This window comes from Aethalodelphis obliquidens, unplaced genomic scaffold, assembly GCF_003676395.1.
Source record: "Aethalodelphis obliquidens isolate GAN/ISIS:26980383/991018 unplaced genomic scaffold, ASM367639v1 scaffold4, whole genome shotgun sequence".
NCBI lineage: Eukaryota > Metazoa > Chordata > Mammalia > Artiodactyla > Delphinidae > Aethalodelphis > Aethalodelphis obliquidens.
Window position 1 is genome coordinate 74,765,673 of NW_020837948.1, and position 26,106 is coordinate 74,791,778.

At 39.9% G+C, this 26,106-nt stretch overlaps 1 protein-coding gene across 2 annotated transcripts in view; it reads left to right on the top strand.

The window, feature by feature from the left end:
• The window catches only part of PLPP1 (phospholipid phosphatase 1), a 119,726-nt gene that overhangs the window by 90,767 nt on the left and 2,853 nt on the right, over positions 1-26,106 (top strand). For both annotated transcript variants that reach the window (XM_027101115.1, XM_027101114.1), the window contains exon 4: positions 14,928-14,985. In XM_027101115.1, the coding sequence (XP_026956916.1) occupies positions 14,928-14,985 (58 nt within the window). The remainder of the gene's footprint in view (positions 1-14,927; positions 14,986-26,106) is intronic.

Genomic DNA, 26,106 nt, shown 5'->3' on the forward strand with positions numbered 1-26,106 from the left:
GGCTACTCTTCATTGCAGTGCGCGGGCTTCTCATTGTGGTGACTTCTCTTGTTGCGGAGCATGGGCTCTAGGAGCACGGACTTCAGTAGTTGTGGCCCGTGGTCTCAGTAGTTGTGGCCCACGGGCTCTAGAGCGCAGACTCAGTAGTTGTGGTGCACGGGCTTAGTTGCTCCGCGGCATGTGGGATCTTCCTGGACCAGGGCTCGAACCCATGTCCCCTGCATTGGCAGGCGGATTCTTAACCACTGCACCACCAGGGAAGTCCCGCAAATAATTATTATTTTTTTTTTTTTAACATCTTTATTGGGGTATAATTGCTTTACAATGGTGTGTTAGTTTCTGCTTTATAACAAAGTGAATCAGTCATACATAAACATATGTTCCCATATGTCTTCCCTGTTGCGTCTCCCTCCCTCCCATCCTCCCCATCCCACCCCTCCAGGCTGTCACAAAGCACCGAGCCAATATCCCTGTGCCATGCGGCTACTTCCCACTAGCTATCTACCTTACTGCGTTTCCGCAAATAATTATTATCTATAGTTTCCAATGAAGAACATCTGTTAGTAAGTTTTGGGGTTCTGAAACAAGGATAAAGGAAAATCAAACATAGAAATGAAATTTGAAGAAGACTGTATCTTATGAGAAAAATGTGATTTCTATCAGCGTTTCCAGAATGAATTAGTTGTTGCTGGTTTCAGAGCTGTATAACATCGGTACATGTGGCTTTGTGTTGCTGTTCTATTGTGGAGCATAGTTTGGTTGGATACAGACTTTCCTATTCCTTTTCTTTTGAATTTTAAAGTCAGGATGCCAAGAATGCAAAAACATTTCAGTCTAGAATTGTCTATAAGTTTATTAGGAGTATGGTGTAATCTGCTCTTTTATTTATCTCCATAGCCTGCCCCCTGTAAGTTTTTAATTATAAAATTATAATGTTTGATGGAGAGAAGAGAACATAGGCATCCAAAATGAGTCATTTTTGTTGACTATAAATGAGTCAGAGTTACATCTTAGGATGAGGGTACCCTCTTGCAACTTTGGTTTTTGGTCTTGATTTTTTCCCCATTTGTTCTCTTATTTCTTTTTCTCTTTCTCCCTCCTCCCTTCTTGCGCATGTGTACACTTTTGTGCTGTCTAATATCACTGATGTTGCAGGACTTTCACTGGGCTTCTTTTGTGGTGACCATTGGGTCCTAACATAGAAGTGAGAACATAATGGACTAGAATGGAATAATTGTAATATCCAGAGAGTCGTATTCATTGTTTAAAATCAATACCTTTGAATTTACTTTGAAATAAAAGGGGCTTATAACTGTAACAGTAGGACTTCCAGCTGCCATTGCTTGTGCCAATGAGAATAGCATTGCTCTCAGATTTTGAAAAAAAATTACTAACGATCCCAGATAGTTCAGAACTGTAGCTCCCTTCGGAGGTCGAGATTCTCTTTAGAGAATCAGTGGCTCTCACACATTAGTGGTTCATTAGAATAACCTAGAAGGTTTGTTAAAACAGATTTCTGGGGCTTCATCTCCAAGTGTTTGATTCAGAAGGTTTGGGGTAGGGTCTGAAAATTTGTATTTCTAACAGGTTCCCAGATGCTGCTGCTGTGTTGATCTTGGGACCACACTTTGAGAACCACTACTTTATATCACCTGTATATGGGAACACAGCCTTGCCTGACGTTTCAGGCTGTGAGAGCTGATATTCACCCTGTAGGGTGAATTTAAGATTGTGCACAGTGAGCTGGTCTGTTTATGATAATACAGTATAGAAACTATTGGCTTCTTCGAGAGATTTGCTTTTTTCTGGCTTTTATTTAAATTATTTAAGAATAAACTCAGTGTTCCTGATCAATTCCTAGTGACTGATCTCTGGCTTTGTGAATCAGATATTCAAAGTTGTTTCTGTTTGGATTATGGCAGCTTATATTGCTTAGATGTTTAATTGCAATATGTTTGGTCGAGTGGGAGAAATAATTTTCCTTTTCTCTCTATATTTATTTATTTATTTATGGCTGCGTTGGGTCTTTGTTGCTGCATGCGGGCTTTCTCTAGGTGCAGTGAGCAGGGGCTACTCTTCTTTGTGCTATGCGGGCTTCTCACTGCAGTGTCTTCTCTTGTTGTAGAGCTCGGGCTCTAGACGCACGGGCTCAGTAGTTGTGGCTCACTGGCTCTAGAGTGCAGGCTCAGTAGTTGTGGCACACGGGCTTAGTTGCTCCGAGGCATGTGGGATCTTCCTGGACCAGGGCTCGAACCCATGTCGCCTGCAGTGGCAGGCTGATTCTTAACCACTGTGCCCCCAGGGAAGTCCCTCCTTTTCTTTTTGTAATGCAGCTCACATGCAGGTAAATAAAGCTGAAGTTTGAGGGTGTGCCTTCTGTAATAGTGAAAAACCATTGTAACTAGACTGACTGGCTGTGGTACTCAGTACCTGGTAAAACCTGCTTTATACTTTGAGAGAATGGCTTCTTCTGTGTAGCCTAATTGTTAAACATCACGGGATAAGCCTTTATGCCTTCAAAAAGATTCATTTATTCAGGTTGATCTGTATTTCTCAGGCATGTATGTATCAGTAAACTAAACAACCTTCTTTTTAGTCATATCTGTATGGAAATATCAATGTATAGAAGGAAAGAGAGTATGATTTTAAAAGATCCTTCACTCTAAGAGCATTAGTATTAGTGTATTTAATAGGAGGTGACTTCAAGGCCAGCACCTGTTTCCACCTCCTCTGTTCTGAATAGCAAGCAGTACCTGACAGTTGAGGTTGTAGCTGTGACTGCTTCTTCACCCCCATACCACCCTGACTCTTTTTGCCCCTGTGTTTCTCGCATTTAGCCGCATTGGAATCATGTGGACAGTTTGTTAAAATAACAGATTGGTGGGCCTCACCCTCAGAGTTTCTGATTCAGTGGGTCTGGGGTGGGGCTCAAGACTTTGCATTTCTAAAAAAGTGTTCCCAGATGATGCTTTGGCTGCTGATCTGAGAACCACTGCTTCAGTGTATTCCAGGAAGTTACTGGAATTCAACTAATACCTATTACTCGTAAGTCCTAGTTAGTGTAAGAGCTACCAAGGTGTGCCTGTTGCTCTTGTGATGCCCACTACGTAGGAGCTAAGACATGTTTGGAGATTGTGTGGTGATAGAAAGTGATACATGCCTTAAAGGAATGAAGATAAAATGCTACCTGAAATCAGAGGGTGGTAATACTACTTCTAGTAGAGGAGGCATTTTGGAGGATGAGTAAGGTTTGAATGTGTAGAATTGGGATGGAATATATCTCAGGTCCAGGGGGCAACATGATTAAAGGCTGGAGACTTAAGAGTATACAAGAAGTGTTTTAGTTTAGTTTAGTTTACTTAGTTTCAGTATAACCTGTTTGATTTTTGGGGTTTTGTTTGTTAAATTATAAAGGCAGTCTGGGGCATTTAAAGCTAAGGAAACGTTTCCTCTTTGATTAGAAAATGAAAATGTAGTTGTACAACATGATACCTAATTTTTATGCAAACTTCTGATTTAGCCTGTGTTGCATTCATGCATTCCATATAATTTTATCTGTTTTAATGTGGAAATGAAAGCAAAGGATTTTTTCCCCCCTTAGATTTAACTTGGTGCCTCATTCTTTTTCCTGAGAGGCGGAATGAGTTGAGTCTACGTGTGACTCTGTTTTGGCTGAGGTGCAAGTTTGCAAAGATATGAAAGAGCTTTCTTCACTTTCTGTGACTCCCTGCCACTATTTATTGGTAAATATTTGTATACCATAATTTATTTTAAAAACAATCAAACATCCTTTCCCCAGCACACACCAGACTAGCAATACTCTTAAGTTTTAGATGTTTGACATTTCATTCTGTTCCCCTCCTCCCCTTTTAAATGCTTGTTTAGAGAATTAATTATGAACAAATCCATCAGCTTTTTGAATTACCCCTTGGATTTTCTTCTCAGTTTTTGAATTAGAATGTAGGTCTTGCAGTGGATATATTAAGATGACACATATCCTTGGGTTTTAATAAATCAACCAGTGCTTTATATTAAATGTTAAAAGGCTACTAAATCATATTAACATGTCATCAGCTGATTATTTCATATTGATGCTTTGTACCTTCTCCTTAGAACTCTTGAATTTCACATTGCCACCTTTGGAATATGAAAGGAAAAGTTTCATAGATATATTAGTGGGTACTTTTTCCAGATTAAAATATAATAGTAAACCCCATGGATCAAGTGGTAAAGTGTAGGTTTTCATTCAAAATAAATGTGAACGATACCCTTAGCTATTTTCATCTAATAGCAAATAAATATTTTTATTGAGAGGTATGAAGTATGTTGAATTTGTGAACAGCAAAACAAGCCTAACGTATGGGTTTTATTAGCTACATATTCAAAGAATTGAAATCTGCATTAGAATGATTTTTAAATAAAACACAGTATTTTTCTGTTTTAAGTAGGTTTTGTGATAAAAAGAGAAGATGGAAAACAGGAAAAGCATCATCATTCCCTTGGATGTGACTATCTTCAAAAAGTACCCAAACTGTTGACTTAATCCTGAGTGTATTCCTACTTGAGGTCAAATTTACTTTTCTTCTCATTTCTCTCTCTTTGCCATTGAAAGTGTGGTTCTCTGCTCTGATCAGCAGGCTGGGTATCACCTGGGAGCTTGTTAGACATGCAGAGTCTTGCATCCCAGCATTGGCCCTACGCATAAACTCTCCATTTTGAACAAGATCTCCGTACATTAGTTTGAGGAGCAAGCCCTGCTCTGTCTTGTGACTTTGCTGTACCAAAATGTCACTAGTCTCACCTGGACCAGCTGATTTCCTAACAGGTTACTGGTCAGTAATGTAATGACTTCTAGGTGCCTGGATCTTGACTTTCTTGTGATGCTGTTCTCTATTGAGTAAGCAAACAAAAAGCTTGTGTTGCTATGGGATTTTTAATGCTACTCTTTTGGGAGAGTGAAGTTTGGGAAGACACTAGATAACATTATCCAATAACATTACTATTCATTTATGTAATAAATGAGCTTAACATGTATGTACTTGGCTAACTTTTTCTTTTATTTTTTCTTATGTAATCTATTGCAGCTGCAATGTTTTGCTTCTCAGGTAATGTTTGGAAATTTATGAAGAAGTTGGGCAGTTTTCAAGATTTTGTTTTATTGAAGGATAGAAATGAATCTTTTAAAAATTGAGAAAATTCTTCATATAGGCAATGGAAAATAGCATTCAGACAATACGTAAAACCTTTTTCCTTATTTGTCAACCCTTGTTGTTTTGCTTTGGGTTTTGGCCACTTACATTTGCTTTGAGAATGCTTCTAAAAAACTTAAATTGTTTTTTATTTACAACAGAATATATCTGTCACTTCATCATTGTGGATATCATCTGCTCCACTAATCTGATTGCTTTTGATTGTAAAGTAAAAAAGGTTTCTGGACATTTTACACACATTATTAAAATGTTTGCCAGATGTGTTGGGAAACATGCATTAAGTACTGTATGTTTAAGCTTGTAACATTTTGACATTGAAACTCCTATTCCCCTGAACTTTGATGATAAAGTCAGAATTCCTAACCACTGTAAGGGGAAACACAGCAGAGGGCAATGCTGTTAAAATCAGATAATTTATTGTATGTGGCTTGCTACAATTTATTGGCATAGACTAAGCTAAGCATAGCATTTAATTACATGATGAAATTATCATGCAAAGATAACATATTTTCCTCAGTTTTATTTTATGCATTTTGTTCAGTACAACTAACAAAACACAAGATTGCTGAGGTGTACTTCTTGTGGATGGTGGGGGGATGGGCAGAAAAGGTAGATTTGTATATAATGTTTAAAATATGAGAAGTGTAAGATTTTGATATTTTCTGGCATAATTAAATAAAAATGATTATTCAAGAGATTAGGTTCTACTTTAGCTTAAAAAAATAAATTGAGCACCTACCCTGTGCGTGATAATGGTGTTGGGTGTTAGGGATACAAGATGAATTAAGATGTGATCTCAGCCAGGGAGGATGGGAGTTTACCAGCAATTTTTCTTTTGTTTAGCTGTACCTTCTGAATGTTTATAATGAGCATATCTTATGTAATAAAAAAAATACAGAAGTTCCTATTTAAAAAGCCTTGTTCCACCCTTACCCATCTGATATCTTGGAGGAAGAGAGTGCAGTTATAGATGATTTTACTGTAAGAAGGTTGGTGCTAAGACAGATGTGTTCATTGAGTGCTGATGATCTCTCCTTTGTGGAGAAAGAAAGGGCAGTAACTTCAACCTAGCTGTTCAAGAAAGGTTTCTTGGAGAAAACAGTGGCTCTTATATAATAATTATTAAAGAAAAGTGGGAAGCCCAGGCCAGGCAGAGGGACGGATAAGCGCAGAGAGTGTGAAACATGGTGTGTGTTGGGAAATTTAGGTAGTTTGGTAGCAGATGAGAGATTGGTTGGTGGGGCTTATGAAGGGTCTGTTATTCAGCAGTTTGTGCTCATGAAGGGTTTGAAACAGGAGAGTAACTCTGTTTTTATACTTGTAAAAAATATTTAGCTTTCCTCCACTTAATTCTAATCTAAATATATACTAAAATGGGTAATTTTAGTAGGAATCGATATAATTTTCTTTTAACAGCAGGAGTTGAGATACTAAAGGAAATGTGACTTTTCTGCTTTTCTCCATCATGTAGAAAGGTTTCTCTAAGTGGCACTCTGCTAGTCCTGTAGCATGAACTCTACTGATATAATCTGGTCTAATCTGAAAGGAACCAAGAGTGACCTGTCTGGCCAGCTTCCTGTTGGGCTCTAATAATTTTACATCTATGTGGGCCTTCGTCTCTTCTCTTGCCACTGGCAGTGTCTGCTTCAGCTCAGATCTAAAGTTCTGCATTGGTGCAGTTCTAAAGACAGTTTTATTGATGTCTTGAGCCTCGTCCTTCTTGACCGTGGTGCCCAAGGGTTGGTGGTGATTTCATGTTCTGTGTTAGTGTTGGAAGTGGAGGGTACTAGCTGGGTGCTAATAGGCTTTCTTGGCCTTGGTGTTGTCTTTTTGCGGGAGGGCTTAAACTAAAAATCTCTCTATCTTGCCTCTAGCTAGCAATCCTGCCTCTTAAAAAAGATAAACAACTTTGAAAGTGATTTAGAACTGTCTCTTCCTTCTGTCTTACTCTGAAATCTTTTCCCTTTTAGCAAGTAGTCTCCTTGTTCAACGTGTTTTCAAAAGGTTGGTAGGCAAGGTATTATTAGTTGCCGTATCGAAATACTTTACACTGTGTCCTTTGTTTAATCTTGTTTCCTTTTTAAAACTGGCTTAGATAAGGTGGTTTAGGTGATTTGGAGCCTTTTTGCACCAGGTCATGAATTTTCCCCCATGCCAAAGAAAACTTGTGACCTCTCTTCCCCTAGTTAGTGCACCTATTCATGTTTTACCCTTTGTCATACCTACTCTCTCCTCATCTGTTGTTAGGGTCACACAGTTTCCCTGATGAGGATTTGGGACCATTTCTTCCCGTCATCTGATTTTCAAGACACACACAGTTCTGCTTTCCTTTATCTGAAGGTTCTCAGCAACTTCCTACTTTCCAGATTCCTGCTTTTTGCAAGATTCTTCCCTAGACACAAGACACATGATCATTTGTTTTTAGTCATCAAATGGTTCATTAAATCAAGAGTTAAAAATACCCTATGCATGTACCAATTGTCTCCTACTTTTTTTCTCCTTTTTTTCATTTTCCGTGGTCCTGCTGGCTTCTCTCCTTTAGGGTTCATGATGTAATATCTGCGGATATTTGATTGTTTGGTATATGATTAACTGATGTTAGTGGCTATGCAGTGGTGGTTGATGCTTTAATATTAATGAGTAAAATTGAGTAGTAACTTGTGACTTATTTCAGATAGGCATATTTTATGTATAAAGTGGCTTGGTTAAAATTGACCCCATATAATGTGGCATAGCTTTATATAGAAATATAATAAAATCATGGTTAAAAAAACACTCAAGGAATGTATGACGGGGTTTTTGCTGCTGATGAAATAAGTTTTCAGTCTCTGGGTGGTTCAGGGATATAAGATGAATTTACATTATTTTTTGTTGTATTTTATTTAAATTAAATTGGTTGGGATCACCTTATATTCCTCCACCATTTATTACCTTTGTCTCTGTATCCTTTAGAGCAGAGATACTCTGCAGTTCTTGTATTTCTAGACAGTCTGATCTCTTTAAAAAATCTTCCTTCTTCAAACACTCAGTATTAAACTAACATGTGTATTGGCTCTGTTACTTGTAATAACCAGAGTTAATATACTGAATTTCAGTGGTTTTAAATTATGTGCATATTTTTTTAAATTGGAAACACAACTTGTGATATTTAAAAGTACCCATAAATGTCCAAACATTTCATTGAAAGATGTGAAAACAGGCTTCTAGGGCCTGAGTCACTGCTGGGTTCTGGGCATGAACTTATAGGTAGGGAGCTGCTTTTGTTTTTTAAATAAGGACAAAGTTTTTTTTTTTTTAATTTTATTTATTGATTTTTGGCTGCGTTGGGTCTTCATTGCTTTGCGTGGGCTTTCCCTAGTTGCGGTGAGCGGGGGCTATTCCTCGTTGCGGTGCGCGGACTTCTCATTGTTGTGGCTTCTCTTGTTGCGGAGCACGGGCTCTCGGCACGCGGGCTTCAGTAGTTGCAGCATGTGGGCTCAGTAGTTGTGGCTCGCAGGCTCTAGAGCACAGGCTCAGTAGTTGTGGTGCACGGGCTTAGTTGCTCCGAGGCATGTGGGGCATGTGGGATCTTCCCGGGCCAGGGCTCGAACAAAACTATTGCTCAGGAAGAGGAGTTTAGGGTGGTGTGTGTGTGTGTGTGTGTGTGTGTGTGTGTGTGTGTGTGTGTGTGTGTGTGTGTGTGTGTGTGTGTGTGTGTGTGTGTGTGTAGTGGGGAAGAAGTTTGTAGGAAATTTATAGCAAGCATATTGAAGACACTTTGATTACCATTTAAAATATTTTCCTATATATATATTATCCCTATAATAACAGGTTGTGTTTCTAATATCATTACTGTAAAATGTGAAAGTTTTTTTTTTTAATCCCCATTTGATAGTTTTCCCCAGAGCCACTGTTAACAGTTTGTGTATCCTTTCTGTTGTTTTCTATGTATTTTTACATTAAATGTGAAATATAGTTTTATGTGGTTTACATAAATGGCATTTTAAAATATATCCTGGAGATAATTTTTTGTCAATTCATATAGAGTTACTAATTCCTTTTAGCTGATTTGTAGTATTCAGAAAAACAGTGATAGAATCATCTCTTGGGTCCTTGAGTTGCCATCAGTGTTGCAGCAGACATCTTTGTGCTGGTGCTGTGTTTCTCTAGGATGCCTTGATGCCTTAAAGTGGAATTACATATAGATAGATACATTTAGATAGATGTTGCCAGACCACCCTCTTAGAAGTGTGTGCTTGTATCAAGTGAGTATGAAAGTACGAATTTGTCCCATTTTATAGCCTACTTGAGTCCCCAAGTGTTAGATGTGAGTTTTTTTAAGATAATAACTTGATATCTCATTGCTTAAGCATTTAGTAACAGTTATGGTTTTACAAATCCTTTTGAAATAAAGTAGGATGAATATGGGGACATTGTTCATTAAGGGTCTTTCCTTCTATGTACAGTTGTGTGGGACATATTTTAACTTTTTTACAGGATCAGTCCATGTTTAAAGGTTATCACAGAAGGGAAATTTAACATGTCCTTCAAGTTAATTTGCTGTTATGTAAACTTTATAATCAGGAAATAACATTTGGAGAAAATGCCTCATTTTGCAATTTGACTTCCTTTTATTTGGTCTTTATAGCATACATAGAACAAATTAGTATTCTCTTAAGATGATTATTTGCACATAGATGACATTTATTTTGTCACAGATCATCTAAGTTCTTTTTCATATATTTACTTCACACATGTTGCCATGTATAAGCGGTGACTCCTCCTGTTCTTTCTGATGGGTGCTTCCTTCCTGGAGATGGCAGGATTAATGTTGATGCTAGTTTTGCCTGCCATTCACAGGGATGGAATCATGGTATGGTGGGAAAGAGTTGGGAAGATTCAGATTTAAACCTCAAAGTGATGTGACTTTTTTGAGCTAGTTGCTGAACCTCTGGGAGGTTCCGTTTTCTCTATGTGTAAAATAGGATTGACAGTTCCTGTTATGGGGGTTTTTGTAAAGAGTGGAAATTCTGTGTATTAAGTACCTGAACATAGAAGGTACTCAATAGCTTGTAACCATTAACAGTCTTTTGACAACCTTTCTGCTTTAGAATGCTTTAGGAAGCAATTTTAGGATGAATTTTAGGAGAAAAAGGAAGTTCTCCTAATTTGTAACTTTGGCATACCCAGTGAATGGTGGAATAGTAATAATTGGAAACATTTGTGAGTGCTGGCCACTTTATAATTAAAAACAAACTGTTTTTGCCAAACTATTGTGTCTCCTAGTAGAGCAGTTTATTTTAGATAACATTTTATTAGTTCTAAGTCTTGTTTAAAAAAAGATTGCTTCTAAAGATGCAGACGTAGAGAATGGATTTGAGGACACGGGGAGGGGGAAGGGTAAGCTGGGACCAAGTGAGAGAGTGGCATTGACGTATATACACTACCAAATGTAAAATAGATAGCTAGTGGGAAGCAGCCGCATAGCACAGGGAGATCAGCTCGGTGCTTTGTGACCACCTAGAGGGGTGGGATAGGGAGGGTGGGAGGGAGACGCAAGAGGGAGGGGATATGGGGATATATGTATATGTACAGCTGATTCACTTTGTTATACAGCAGAAACTAACACACCATTGTAAAGCAGTTATACTCCAAATAAGATGTTAAAAAAAAAAGATTGCTTCTATTTCTGGCAATATGGAGGATTAGAAATGCTTACTGATACAGTTCAACTAAACATGCTAGATGATATAGCACACATAGACATATGCACATGTTTTGTATTATATATTAAAATATACGTAAATCTTAAAATACATATAAATCTTTTAAATAAGTAGCTGAGCTGGTGGGAGAGTAAAGGAATTTTTATGAGGCTGGGGTCAGTTAATGCTGTAGATTTGATGTGCGCCCTGAAAGTACCTGCCAATTCCTGATAGCCTAGAGCCTGAGTTTTCATAGTCTCTGAACGTGGGGCACAGGAGATAAAGGCTGAGGCCAGAGCAGTGTAAAAAGACAAATGGAAGGCCTGTGGATAATATAAGGACTCTCAAAGGGCAACATCCTCCCAGGAGGAACCATCAAAAAGAATTCTTAATCATAATATCATACTTGTACTCTTCTGAGGCCAGAATTCATACTATCTGTGTGGCTTAAAGAAAAAAAAAAGGAGAAGTTTGAAGTGGATTGATAGTGAATCCAGCAGAAGAGAACACATATTTCTGGAAGAATTCTCTTTAAAGCAAGGACTCTTAAGCTTCCCTGCAGGCAGAGTCCCAAGAATATGAGCTCATACTCTAATATAAATGAACATATAATCTATTCTAAGTGAGAGTCAGATAAACTACATAAACTCTCAAAGATTGCAGATATTAGAATTACCCTATAGAATATAAAATCAACATGTTTGCTGTATAGAAGTAAATTAAGAAGAGACTGAGAATATGATGTAGGATCAAGAGAATCAAAATTCACTAGACAGATTTGCAAAAGATCCAAAGATATCTTCTATAAATGATACACACATAGTAATTTAAATTAAAAAAACAGATTGATTAAACAGATTAGACACAGTGAAAGGGAGGGAAGATAGACCTGAGGAGACCAAGATTAAAAATAGAAAATAAAGGTTAAGAGATGTGGAGGGATAGAATGAAATGTCTAACATGCTGAATCAGAATCTCAGAAAAATGATAATAGGATGGAGGATACATAATTCAAAGATAAAATTACTGAGTCCTATCTATCCAAAACTGGTGAAGTATCCAAATCCTCAGGAAGCCAATGAATACTAAATCAGATAAATAAAAGGAAATTCATACTTAGAGACATGATAACAAAACTGCAGAATATTGAAGACTTTGGGGGTAGAGGAAGTAATTACAGAGAAAAGACATATAACTCAGAAAGGCATGGCAGACATATGGCTCACATTTTAACAGAAGATAGTATGATGATATGCTCAGAGTGATGAGAAAAAAATCATCAACCTAGAATTCAAGGTATCATCATTCAAGAATTAATGCAAAATAAAGACATTTTCAACTAAAAGAATAACTAAAGGTGTAACCGTTCTGTGTATTTTACTGTTTTGTGAGTTGGGAAGAGGAAAGGAAGAAAAAGTCAGGTGGTAGGGGAAGAGCAGTGAGGTGACTAGGAGGTTATTTGTGATTTAACCTCCCCATGAGCCCCAGAATACTTAGTAAATTCCATTAAAAAATTAAGAAACACTTTGTGTGAGTTGATTGCTTCTGATGACTGATAAAAGCTGGATTTGGTTGTCTTTGCAGTTTGTAAGGCTGAATGCTGATGTCAATGTTATGGTGAATTGAGGAGTAGGAACTCAGACCCTGGGGGCGGGTGGATGGCTGTGAACACTCTTAAGGCTATGATTTTGCGGTTCAGACCAGGTTTAATGAGTTCTCCCAGAAGAAAGGGATGCCCTGGCTGACAAATGTTAAGAAAAAAAGTCATCTTAAGTTTGCTATTTGGAATAGAATCCCATTCACAGCAAGTTACATAGTCAAGACCAGTCTACTTGCTCATTGTTTACTAGACTATGCCCCAGAGTTAGTGCAAACAGCTGCATTTCTGAATATATTTTTATCTCTGTAAATTTTCTTTTTGAATAGTCTTTCATAAGCTTTGATGGAAAGCTAGCTTAAATTGTTACTGTATGTATCTACTTTCATCAGAGTGGCTATAGTGAAGTGAGATGGTAGTCTAGGATTGGTTAAAATCTTAAGAACAGAGCAGGGTTCTTAGACCAGGGCCAAAATCTTAAACTTTTCAGTTGAGGTCACTGTGATGAAAACAATCTGCATTTTGACTACTCTTTGGATGTTATTAAAGTATCCATACAATTGTTTGTTCATTTGTGAATTATGGACATAATAAAATGCCCATAAAAGCTGTATCTCCTAGAGACTTCAATAGAGATTTGTATGGAATATGAAAATAATTTGCATTCATGTTTTCGGTGTTTTCTTGTTTTCTTTTGAATGGAAATAAAAGCCAATGTTACCATGATGTGTTTGATAACTTACTGTGGGTGAAGACTTAGAGACTGAGTCTCTAAGCTCTCCCTTTATGTCTTTAATCTCTGTCTGTCGAAGTCAGAGCCAGACTTCTTTGGCTTATCTTAAACTGGATAAAATATCTGTTTACATATTCAGAATAAACAACTAAAACCATTTTGTTTTCAACTAATGAAATCACCTTGTGAATGAATCAGAGGTGTTCGAAGGCATTACATGAGTCTGGTTTTTATGATTTTTGTGGCACAATCTACAGTGAATACTCTGAACATGGAGTTTCATTGAAACTTTTAACTTGCTTGGCTTTGAGAACATTTCTGTGATCATGGTCATGTTGGCTTGATGGGACTTGACAGTCCTTGAAATTGGCTTTTATTAACTTTAGGCTCTTCGATATAACTTATTGAAACTAGTCATAAAATGTACAGAACTCTGCTCAAATTATCTGATTTAAAACAAGGATTTGTATTGACCTTTCAATAGCCAAGTAGTTGGGAAGGCTAAAAGTGATTTATTTTTCTTGTTTTACATAGATTAAACCCAGGATAATTATCAAGTTTCATTACGTAAATCCTGTTTGGCACAGGAAGTTGGAATATTCTCTTTCTTAGGAATGTATCTGATTATAAAAAAGACTATCATAATTCTTGGTGGAGTCAGTATCAGTATCTGTGTAGGAAGTCTCCACTCTCCTACTTAACTCTCAGTTGCCAAACGTACACACATGACTTTCTGATACGTGTTTTAGGAGTCTTTTCTCTTCTCTGAATCAGGGGAACCAAATTCCTTTTGAACGAAGTAGGGTGTAATAAGTAAGATACTAAGAACCTGGTTCCTCTTGGTTTTGTTCTTAAGTGCAATAGAATTAGGTTTCGTAAGCATGGTGTCATTTTTAGGTAGAAAGATGATACCTAGATGTTTATAGACTATAATATTGAAAGAGCTGGCTCATCAGGTACAGGACTATCGGTGCACAGTGTGAAAATAAATGTCAAACAAAAGCACTTAATCTGGTGGGAAATCTAAGGCAAGATGCTAAAATAACACTTTAAAATTTTTGAATTTATTTCTTAAAAAGTAGTCAACTTGTGAGTGTTCCAAAGGAGGTATTCGTTACTGCTGTTCAGGGACAAACCCTTCAAGTGGAAAATAAAACTTAAATCATGGTTACAGAAGTTTTTATGTAATAAAGTCAGGCCATTTATGCCAGTTATGGCTTGTCATGTATTACTTCAGAAATACTTGGCAAGTTTGTTCTCAGTGACTCATTACCCATCCTAAAAGTATCAATAAAATGATGCTGAGTAGAAATTGGACCTCAGACCCTCCTAGGACTCTTTAACTGCTGCCTGCCCCACCCTTCTGATCTCTGAAGGTAAGGGGAGGGAGCTGTATACACTGGGGAGGTAAGGAGATTTATGAAATAAAAAATATTCTTTGGGCTTCCCTGGTGGCACAGTGGTTGAGAGTCCGCCTGCCGCTGCAGGGGACACGGGTTCGTGCCCCAGTCCGGGAAGATCCCACATGCTGCGGAGCGGCTAGGCCTGTGAGCCGTGGCCGCTGAGCCTGCGCGTCCGGAGGCTGTGCTCTGCAATGGGAGAGGCCACAACAGTGAGAGGCTCGCGTACCGCCAAAAAAAAAAAAAAAAAAAATTCTTGGTTTCTAGGAGAGAAAATTAATGTTTCTTTTCCTTCTCTTCTAGATTGTCCTTTTACTCGGGCCACTCTTCGTTCTCCATGTACTGCATGATGTTCGTGGCAGTAAGTACTTTGTGTCTGTTGATGGTGGCATACGTGCTGCCTGCACTTTGTGTGTTCAGCTTTGGTGTCCTCTCCTGTGAGACCCCTCTGACATTCTCATCGGCTTCACTTCTCAGTCAGCTGTAAGCCATTGCTGGCTGCTGGGGTGAGGAGTTTGGTTTATTGCACTTGAAGGCAGCTGTTGTTGCTCCTATTTGAGCAGGTTTTATTTTCCTTCCACTTTGTGAAACATTTCCCAGACTGCTTTCCATGGGACTAGAAAGGTTCTAACTTCAGGGAGAGCCAGTTGCTGCTTCAGAGGCTTGTCATCTGTACAGTCTCCCGATGGCGATTCTAATTGCACTTGCATTATACAAAGTCAACAGTGAAGAGTTAGAGAAGACTGGCACCCATATTTTGCATATCAAACTAGAGATGAATGTGTAGTGAGAGTAATTAGTGGAAGACCAGGCTTTAGGGCACACACAAGGGGTCTTTAAACGTCAATTTAATTGACTTTTATTTTTTATAATGTCTTCTGTGTCTGTGTGTCTCTCTGTATGTATAAAATTATCAAAATTTGGTGGGAAAAGAAGGGAGAGGAGAAGATCTCTACCTTAACAGATCAGCTTTAATTTTTGTCTTGATTTTCTTTGTAAGTGGATTTTTTATATAGTTGTGCTGTGTAAATTTGCTGTTTCCCATTCCCCTTCCCCCTCTGATCACATTAAGTGCTATATGATATTAAATTCACGACATGGATTAAAGATTCACGATGTGTATTGTTAAGAGTAGCCTGCTGGGAGTTATTTGGTTTCATTTAGAGAATTTAACATCAGTTTTACCAAATCTTCCTTTTATTTGAAAACAAAATTCCAAAAAATGAAAGAATGTAAAATTTATAAAACGTAAAAATTGCAGATGTGTTATATAAAATTCAAACCCAAACTTCAAAACCTTTTCAATAGAGCTAATTTTTGGCTTCTTCAACATTTCTGCAAATTGCAAGGCTTTCATCTTATGTTAATTTTGTGAGGAAGCAACAGGGTACCGATTCAGCAGAATTTAGAGTTTCCTTTTTAAAATATTCACCCAAATGTTTCTGAAAATGTGCCATGGGAAATGTGACTTATTTGACGGTAGTAACAGCAAATACTGTTCTAGCAATCTCTGTTCATTTATCTTTTTAGGAAAAATTAACAAGTTTTCTAAAGGGAGCCACCATATTTTTTTCTCTTTAAACAGGACATGGGGAGTGGGGGAGAAGGGGAAGGCTGGCAATGGCTAGAGCTATTAATATATCCTGAGAACTTTTCCCAAAGCAAAGTTTGTGTCTATACTGAACGGCTTTTGAATGTTTGTAGGCCCCAGAGCCAGACATCACCAGGGCTACTTTTGTGGTTTGTTATTCCCTCACCTGTGTGTCAGTATCTTTAAGTCCCTCTTTATGAGAGAGAACTAAGAATCTGAGGTTTGGTTGATATTGATGATGATGTGCATTTACACTACTCTTAAGTTTTGACTCCTTCTGAAAGCTCCCATGAAGTAGGAGAGGAGGGATGATTGCCACCCTTTCACAGTCATAGATGGGGAAATAGGGGCCTTGGGAGGAGGCCGCTAAGGTCTACAAGCTCTCTGGGAATCTCTTGTTAATCAGGCTCCCTTGCTTTGTTGACTACTTGAGCTGGACCCTAGTCCAGTTATTTCGAAGGAGGTCAGGTGATGCAGATCTCTGAAAATAAAATGGTGACATATAACTTCCACTCTTTTGTTTTTATAAATTTATTTATTTTATTATAAATTTATTTATTTTATTATTATTTTTTTGGGCTGATTTGGGTCTTTGTTGCTGCGCATGGGCTTTTCTCTGTTTGCAGCGAGCAGGGGCTACTCTTCGTTGTGGTGTGCGGGCTTCTCATTGTGGTGGCTTCTCATTGTGGAGCATGGGCTCTAGGCACACGGGCTTCAGTAGTTGCGGCATGCAGGCTCAATAGTTGCGGCATGCAGGCTCAGTAGTTGTGGCATGCGGGCTCAGTAGCTGTGGCTCGCAGGCTCTAGAGCGCAGGCTCAGTAGTTGTGGTGCATGGGCTTAGTTGCTCCGCGGTATGTGGGGTCTTCCTGGACCAGGGATCGAACCGGTGTCCCCTGCATTGGCAAGCAGATTCTTAACCACTGTGCCACCAGGGAAGCCCTCCACCCACTGTTTTTAATTTCAAAGAATATTCTCAGCTGTATCATACTCCATGCCTTATATTTATTTTTGCTCTTCTTCTTTTCTCCTTTGACCCTTCTTAAAATATCTGTATATTCACTCAAATAGAAACTTTTACTGAGCTCTTCTGTGAAATATGAAATTAACGTATAGAGGGTGAAATTATAGAGGGCCTCGATGGCCAGCCCACTCTGTGGACACCCAGGAGCAAACGATGAGGCAAATTAGGGCTGTAAGCAGAGGGCAGATTACCTCAACTCTACAGTTCGGTGGTTGGGTCAGTATCAGCTATTTAGATGTAAAGGTATAATGCAAAAGAAAAAGCTCAAATAGGTTTGTCATAGACCAAGAAATTTCTGGAGAAGCAAGCAGACCAGAGCAGCCATGCACTGCGTTTCACTGACTCGGAGCAGTGGAAATATTTAGTTGATGTGGATGTAGGCTCCAGCTTTTATTTCAGCCGCTGAACGCACAGATGTCTCCTTGCCTTCCAGCGTTCACATTTATATACCACACTTAACCACTACGCCCCCCGCCCCAAATTCCTTAGGCAATGACTCACCTTGCTCCCCTAGGCATCTTGGCATCATGCGTCAGTCCCAGATTCAGGTGGAGATGTAGTCATTTAAATCCTCTCTGAGGACAGTCTTTGATAGCCAGAACTTCCCTGTCAATTCCTGACACCCAGAAATTAACTTCTGGTTAAAAATGTCTCTTAAAGAAAATACCCGACCATTGTTCTCCTCAGGCAGGGAGCCGAGCCCTGCACACTTTACAGTGCCTGGACTATTAGACCTGTGAAAACCACCTAGGTTGGCAGCAGGGTAGGGTTGCATGTAGCCAGTTGATGTGTTTAGTGACGCCCCTGGAGTTTGGCCAGATGCCAAAGATTCCAAATTTACTTGATTGTTCAGGAAAAGAGGAATGGGATGAGACTGTCCTTTTTTCAGTACAGTAAGGAATACACTAAAGTACTTTTCCCAGCACTGTCATATTGAGACTGTAACCCCAGAGTGTTTATATCACTGCCTGTTATGAAATTTCTATATAAAACACTACAACAGGAACCCAAGTACCTCTCAGTGGCAGTGCTTCAGCTTGGCTTCCCTCCCTGCCACAGAATGCCTTGTATCTGGGCCTTGCCCCCATCTCTGTGTTTAGATAGTGCTTGCCCCCATCTCTGTCTTACTCAGACCCTCTGACACCACCTACTTTCCTCAGCATTTGTACAGTCCCTCATCTGGCATTGACCGTACACTACCTAGCACTGTTGATATTTCATGAAGATGTTTCTCAAACTGTGAATTAATGTGAGCATTGGGCAAATGGCCCATAAACTACATGAATCCTGCCTAATTTTAAGGTAGGATTTGAGATTTAAATTCAGGAACTCTGTGAATCCTAAAGATGGTAAAATTGAAGTCTAGAGAAGAATAAACTGAGGCCTGCCTTGCAGTGCTCTCCTGGCCAGGTCTCTCATCAGATGAAGGTGGAACAATACAATGTGCCTGGCTTGGTATTAGAAGCAATGTTTCAAAATAAGTAGACCAAGGTATATTTCTTTGTGTTGAGCATGCTGTTGCTAGTCTAATTCAGGGGTTGGCAGATTTTTTCAGTCACAGGTCAGATAATATTTAGGCTTGTAAGCCAGGTGCAATCTCAGTCGCATATTCTTCTTTTTCAAATAGCCCTTTAAAAATGTGAAAATAATCCCTTGACTGTGGTTGAAAATGCGGGGGAACCCTCTTATTTTTTTTAATATGATTTTTAAATTTTTATTTATTTATTTTATTTACTTATTTTTGGCTGCATTGGGTCTTCATTGCTGTGCGTGGGCTTTCTGTAGTTGCGGCGAGTGGGGGCTACTCTTCTTTGCAGTGCACGGGCTTCTCATCGCGGTGGCTTCTCTTGTTGTGGAGCATGGGCTCTAGGCATGCGGGCTTCAGTAGTTGTGGCGCACAGGCTTCAGTAGTTGTGGCTCGCGGGCTCTAGAGTGCAGGCTCAGTAGTTGTGGTGCAAGGGCTTAGTTGCTCCGCGGCATGTGGGATCTTCCCGGACCAGGGCTTGAACCCGTGTGCCTTGCATTGGCAGGCGGATTCTTAACCACTGCACCACCAGGGAAGCCAGAAACCGTCTTATTTTAAGAATAAGTACAGTCATACCTTATTTTATTGTGCTTCACTTTATCACACTTCACAGATAGTACGTTCTTTGTAAACTGAAGATTTGTGGCAACCCTGCACCAAGCAAGTCTATGGGTGCCATTTTTCCAATAGCATTTGCTCACTTCATGTCTCTGTATCACATTTTGGTAATTCTCAAAATATTTCAGACTTTTTCATTATTACTGTTATATCTGTGATCAGTGATCTTTGATATTACTGTTGCAAAAATATTTCAACTCGCTGAAGGCTCAGATGATTGTTAGCATTTTTTAGCAAAGTATTTTTAAGGTATGTACTCTTTTTAAGACAAAATGCTATTGCACACTTAATGGACTGTACAGTATAGCGTAAACATAACTTGTATATGCACTGGGAAACCAGAAAATTCATGTGACTCTCTTTATTGCGATATTCACTCTACTGCAGTGGTCTGAAGCCAAACCCACAATATCTCCAAGGTATGCCCGTATTAAGAGACTTTATGAGGCAATAGCATTTTATAGTTAAGTGTTACAAGGTCAGTCTCGGAAAGGCAAAATAAAAATAAACCAGCTTCAAAAAATACCTTATTCAACAATCAAATTTTAAAAATGAGGTTGTACAACTAGATCCTTTAATGGAAGCTAAATTTTTTTTTTCCTTCAGAAGTTTTAGACAACAAAAGAAAGGTGATATCCTACTCTTCAGTGATAATAAAATAATGGAAGAATGTTTATGTAGTGTCATAGACATTGAGTTTCCTTACTTTTTAAAAAAGTGTAATTTTTTACACAAAAAGAAAAATGTGTACAGCTTCTTTTTTCCAGCGTGGTCCTGTGCACTGGGAAGTCCTCACTGTTCATTCTGACAACGTCATCTGTGTGACCCATATCGTGAGGCTCTTCATAAAGTGACCCACAAGTGTTAGCTCTGTGTTTTGGGGGAGGCCTCTCTGCACTTGCCAGTGAAGCATTTGCTGCCTGCACGGTGGAGCTTTTTCCTACAACGCTCCTCTCTGGGCTTGAATATCTAGTTATTTTGAGCAAATTGACTCCTGTCCTTTTTGCCCGAAAGAATAAAAACATTGCCTTTATGAATCTCTAGTAATATCCCAGCTAAGCAGCTTTTCTTTCTTTAAAAATATCAGGCATAGTAGCTTATTTTCAACCCATTTTCAGTAGGTTTTACTTTGCTAAGAGAGATTGGACACTTTATCCTGCATTGAGCCGTAAGATTTACATGGGGTTTTCCTGACCAGAAGCCCTACCTGGAAGAGTGGCATTTGCTCATTTTGGAGGCAAAAACTACCCCTGAAACCTTCCTTTTCACGAAGGCCAGTGGTGAGGCCTGGTTTCAGTGAGAGCGTTCCTTGGAGGATATTGGTGGAGTGTGGCGACAAGGCTAATTCTCTTCAAACTAGTTTCTGCTTTCTGAAACTGGGCTCTGCAGTCAGTGGTTGTAACTGATTTGCTCTGAGCTCTTGATTTGACTCACTGGTCAGGTTCAAGACAGGGAGGGATAGACAGACCTCACCGCAGTCTCCTTTGGGCCTTGAGGTTAACGCTCTCTCCCTATCACATCCTCGTGCGGTATTTGTCTCTCCTCCTCCTTTTAATAGGTGAAAATGGGGGGAGGGAGGAGTGTAAAGGTTAGTGAAGCATATGCTGTATCTTTGTCTTTCCTGTTAACTCTTTTTCATTTCCCAACTTGTGTCTCCTGGAAATCCAAGGCCTGTTGCATTTTCCTGTATGTTAGAGCAGGGATGCCACCAGGCAGGCTCATGTGTTCCTTTTATAAACATGACTGTTCTCTTAAATATTTCAGGACAGTGTTCAAATTGGTGGGGGAGGTAGGCATAGGAGTCCTTTATACGCGAGCGAAGACTGAACACCTAACTGGGGATTCTCCCCCATCCATTCTCTCTCCTTGGCTCACCCTTGTGTTAATTCCCTTTGCTTCCCCTCTTAAAAACTTAGTTACCACTGCAAATCCAGCTCAGTGTAAATCCCTGGATTAGGCCCTCTTTTCTACCTGCCTCTTTATGTCTACAAGTCTTCCACTGCTGACTGGAGTTTTGTGGATTGCCTTAGTAATGAAACTCGCCAGCTGCATTTGTTTTCATCCTTTGTTCCTTTGCTGTCCTGCACTGGGGCTTCATGAATCCTGTACTATCACAGTGTGAAGCTTTTGCTTCTGGGAAGCACCTCAGTGAACTGCTGCAGGTCATTGCTTTTGTTCTGCTGTTTCCACCTTGTCTTTTATTTCTAGTTGTGAACTTTCTATTTTGGAGCTTTTTCCTTCACCAGAAAGTTGGATGATAGGATTGGGAGGGATCCAGAGGCTAGAATCTCTCATCAAGCAGTACCCCCTTCCCCCCAATGAAATACCCACTGGGCAAGTCAGTTAGCTAGGCCAAAGTGAAGCATGTTCAGAGAAGAATGTTAGAATGGGCCTGAGAGAATGACAGATGAGTCATTTGGCTTAGGGGCTCACACCCTTGTACTGTTTGCAGAAAAAAAGTCATAGAAGTAAATCCCATGCCTAGTGCCACAGTTCTCTTGTAATGGTGCCTTCAGTGGACATTTAGTATGTTTGTTCTGATGTGGGATTTTATTTTTCTAAGTTTTTCTCCTTGTTTGAACCCAGGTGTACAAGCAGCCTGTTTTCCTTTTCATTTGAAACGTACCTTTTTAAAAACTAAAACTATCATTTGAGTCGCAGAAATTCAAATTTTAAAATAAAACAAAACAGGATCTTGGTTAAACACACAGAGAGGAGGCTGTTAACTGGCTTTTTTTTTTTTGCGGTACGTGGGCCTCACTGTTGTGGCCTCTCCCATGGCGGAGCACAGGCTCTGGATGCGCAGGCTCAGTGGCCATGGCTCACGGGCCCAGCCGCTCCGCGGCAAGTGGGATCTTCCCGGACCGGGGCACGAACCCATGTCCCCTGCATCGGCAGGTGGACTCTCAACCACTGCGCCACCAGGGAAGCCCAAAACTTTTTTTTTTTTTAAACATCTTTATTGGAGTATAATTGCCTTACAATGGTGTGTTAGTTTCTGCTTTATAACAAAGTGAATCAGCTGTACATATACATATATCCACATATCTCCTCCCTCTTTGCATCTCCCTCCCTCCCTCCCTCCCTATCCCACCCCTCTAGGTGGTCACAAAGCACCAAGCTGATCTCCCTGTGCTATGCGGCTGCTTCCCACTAGCTATTTTACATTTGGTAGTGTATATGTGTCCATGCCACTCTCACTTGGTCCCAGCTTACCCTTCCCCCTCCCCGTGTCAAGTCCATTCTCTAGTAGGTCTGCGTCTTTTTTATCTTTTGGTTGTAAGCAGCTGACTTACGTATATCTCCTAGAGGAGAGGATGGTTTATAGTAAAGACATACATGGATTAGAACAGGCACACCAACAGGAACAGAACTTTTTCCATGTGTCTCATTGACCACCTGGTTTTTTTTACAGTGTGGCTGCCACTCCACACCGTGGCTGCTTCATTCTTTTCTATTAAATGGCTCATTCTTATCTAACCATAGCTTTTGCTTCCTCTTTAGTTTGCAAGTAGCCTATCATGTATCCATTAGGTGCCATTTCTACAACTTCTGAAAATAGAGAACTCCTTTTTACTCCCAGTGTAAATCCCAGAGGGCACATTACAGCCCAGCAGATTTCTAGGTCAAGCCTGTCATAAGTCATACTCAGTGCCCTCCCAGAAAATAAGGCAGGGCTATGTGGTCCCCTTCAGTTTTGTCTGTGGATCAGCAGTTTCCCCCAGAGGGAAAATTGAAAGCTTTTTAAAAAAATTAATTATTATTTTTGGGCAGCGTTGGTCTTTGTTGCTGCACGTGGGCTTTCTCTAGTTGCGGAGAGCGGGGGCTGCTCTTCGTTGCGGTGTGCGGGCTTCAGTAGTTGCAGCTCATGGGCTCTATGGTGCACAGGCTTCAGCAGTTGTGGCTCATGGGCTCTAGGGTGCATGGGCTCAGTAGTTGTGGCTCATGGGCTCTAGGGCGCAGGCTCAGTAGTACTGGCGCACGGGCTTAGTTGCTCTGCTGTACGTGGGATCTTCCCGGACCAGGGCTTGAACCTGTGTCCCCTGCATTGGCAGGCGGATTCTTAAACCACTGTGCCACCAGGGAAGCCTGGGAGAATTGAAAATTGTAGATGCTGCCACTGAACCAGTCTGGTACCATATACAACATTGGATATGGAGTTCTGTAAGTTCTAAATCTTAAGAGATAAGCAATTGAATGCCTTACCTCTAGTGGGTTTAGTACACATGTGATTAACATATGCATGTGTGGGAAGAAGGGAAACAGTGGAGATTGCAAAGGCAGGGACCTACAGAGCCTTTTTATTATCAGCTCTGGCATTAAAGCATGAGTTGTCCCTGTATCTAGTTCTAATATAACAGTGCTGAGAAGCATCAGGTAGTCAGTTTCTCTGAGACAGTTAGGGAAAGATGGAGGAATGGAGACTTCTTTTTAATGAAACATACATACTTTCTTCTCCCCTCTCAAAGGACAAGGAGTAGAATTAAAAAAGTTATAAATCCACGAAGTCAAAGAATGGAAAACGAGACAATAAGCAAGAGGTAAAGATTCTGGAAAGCAGTTAAATGAGTGGTAGGAGGAAGCCAAGTCTCTAGCGCCTCCAGAGAGAGGGAGCTTAAAAGATTTGCACTGCAGAAGCTGAGAAAGGATGAGGAAGAGGAGCCACCAGAAAGACAGCATGGTGTGCTTTGTTGGACCTGCTCGTGTAGAACAGACTTTTGGCTGGAAACGCGGGAGGGGAGTTGTCGAGGTCTGGAGTTGTTCAGGGCATGTCAACTGTGGAACTCAGTTGACCCAAGGTTCAAGAAACTCAGTGTTTACCGCCTTGGGGTCTACTGAAATGGAAGAGTCTTCCCAGGGAAGAGCAGGGCTAGAGGTGGTGCCCAGCTTTTGTAGAGCTACACTGAGTACCCTGGACCCAGGGAAACACAGAACAGGCATATAGGAAGCACACTCAATTAACCAACCTCACCCAGAGCTGAGAACTGTTCTGTGACCAGAGCCTGCACTCAGGCCATACGGCCGTTAGTCAGCAGAAGGGCCAGAACACAGAGTGGAGCACAAGGTTAGGTGTATGATCACAACTGGGGAATCCCAGAGCTCCCACAGGGGGAGTGGCCTCTGGATCCACACCAAGGGGACCATCTGTACTTGGGTAGACGTGTAAGAAGAAACTAAGTACTTAGAGGATAAAGGGTTCACCTCAAGTATACTGCAACTTATTTGATTACTGACCATAAGTGAATGTTACTTTCACAGGGATGTTGAGGAAGAGATTGGGGCAAATTAATACTTATTTAACAGATGTCTGCAGGCTACCTAGAGTCAAAGTCAGGGTTCTTTCAAAGGAAAGTATTGTTAGAGGGGTTTTAGAATCTTAAGCGAGGGAGAGCCTTGAAAGCCCTGTCTCTGAGTTTCCTTTAGGGTAGGACTAGCTTTACAACCATTTTAGAGTTTTTTTTTTTTGCTTTTTGGTTTTCTTTATTGCTATGTCGCTAGCAGGGATGGGTGCAGTTCTCCCTAAGATGTCTGCATTCATGTAAGTATTTGTAATTCTTAGGTATATGTTTTTATAGTCTAAATAACCCATGCCTTTAACCCTTACCTGAAAAGGTGGCTTAAGAAGAGGGTCAGTTAAACTTTATATATGAAACTTGGCTTCAGCCCTAGTCAAGGAACTATCCTCCTTAAAATGAACAAAAAGTTTCCAATAAAAATAGAACTAATGAGGTGAAATCTTATCTGGCACGGCTGTGGTACCTAACTGGGCTTCAGTTGGCACATGTCAACTTTGCCCCAACCAGAACCATCTATCTTCCCAACTCTAGAATCTTGAGACAAGCCTCTTACTCCTTACGTTTTTATAGCTTCAACAACAACAAACAAAAAAAGGGAAGAGGAGCTCTACAGAAAGCCAGTAGCACTTCAGCCAGTTAAGGAGTCCAACTCAGTTAAACAACTGGTATGCTCTTTTAGGGTTAGATGTTTATACTATAAAGTACTTGATAAAATTAGACAACCTCTGGGGCTTTGCCAGGTGCTGAGAACTGAACACACATAGCAGTGCCCAAAGAACTGGAAATGGATTTGTGTATCTATTTTAAATAGGCAGCGTCAGTGGGTACAGCCACATAATTAAATGCAGTCCTCAGAAAACAGTTTAAGTATATGAGCCATAAATTACTGAGCAGAGTTTTAAAAAATGAATATTAAGAAGTATATTCTTATTGGATAGAAGTTAGGAAAATTTTTGTTTTACAAAAATGAGACCATATTGGCTGAAAGGAGTCATTCTACATTACAATCTTTAGGGATGCACCCCAAATCAGAGGCAGGCTGACAATGGCAAAGGCAAGATTCTCAGGTCTGATTAGAAAAGTCATAGAACTTAAAGGGTACAGGTGCTATTGAAAGAATAGACTCCTTTACTGGATCAGGACTAAACTACAAACTGTATTATTTACTTAGGCAGATTATTGTATTTACTTATAAATACAGATTATTTATTTAGTCTCAGTTGCTCTGTTAAATAATTTGAGGCCAGAGGAGCTCTCAAGTAAATTGTTTGGGTGAATTAAGCAAATTTAGTTCCTAGATGGCTGGCTAGAAAATACAGTAGCTTGGCCCAGGGTAAGGGCAACCTGTGCTCAGAATGCTAGCAGTTGATCCCAAGACTCTACACTAATGACAGTTATAATTCAAACTGCAAGGTGAGGAGCTGCCCCC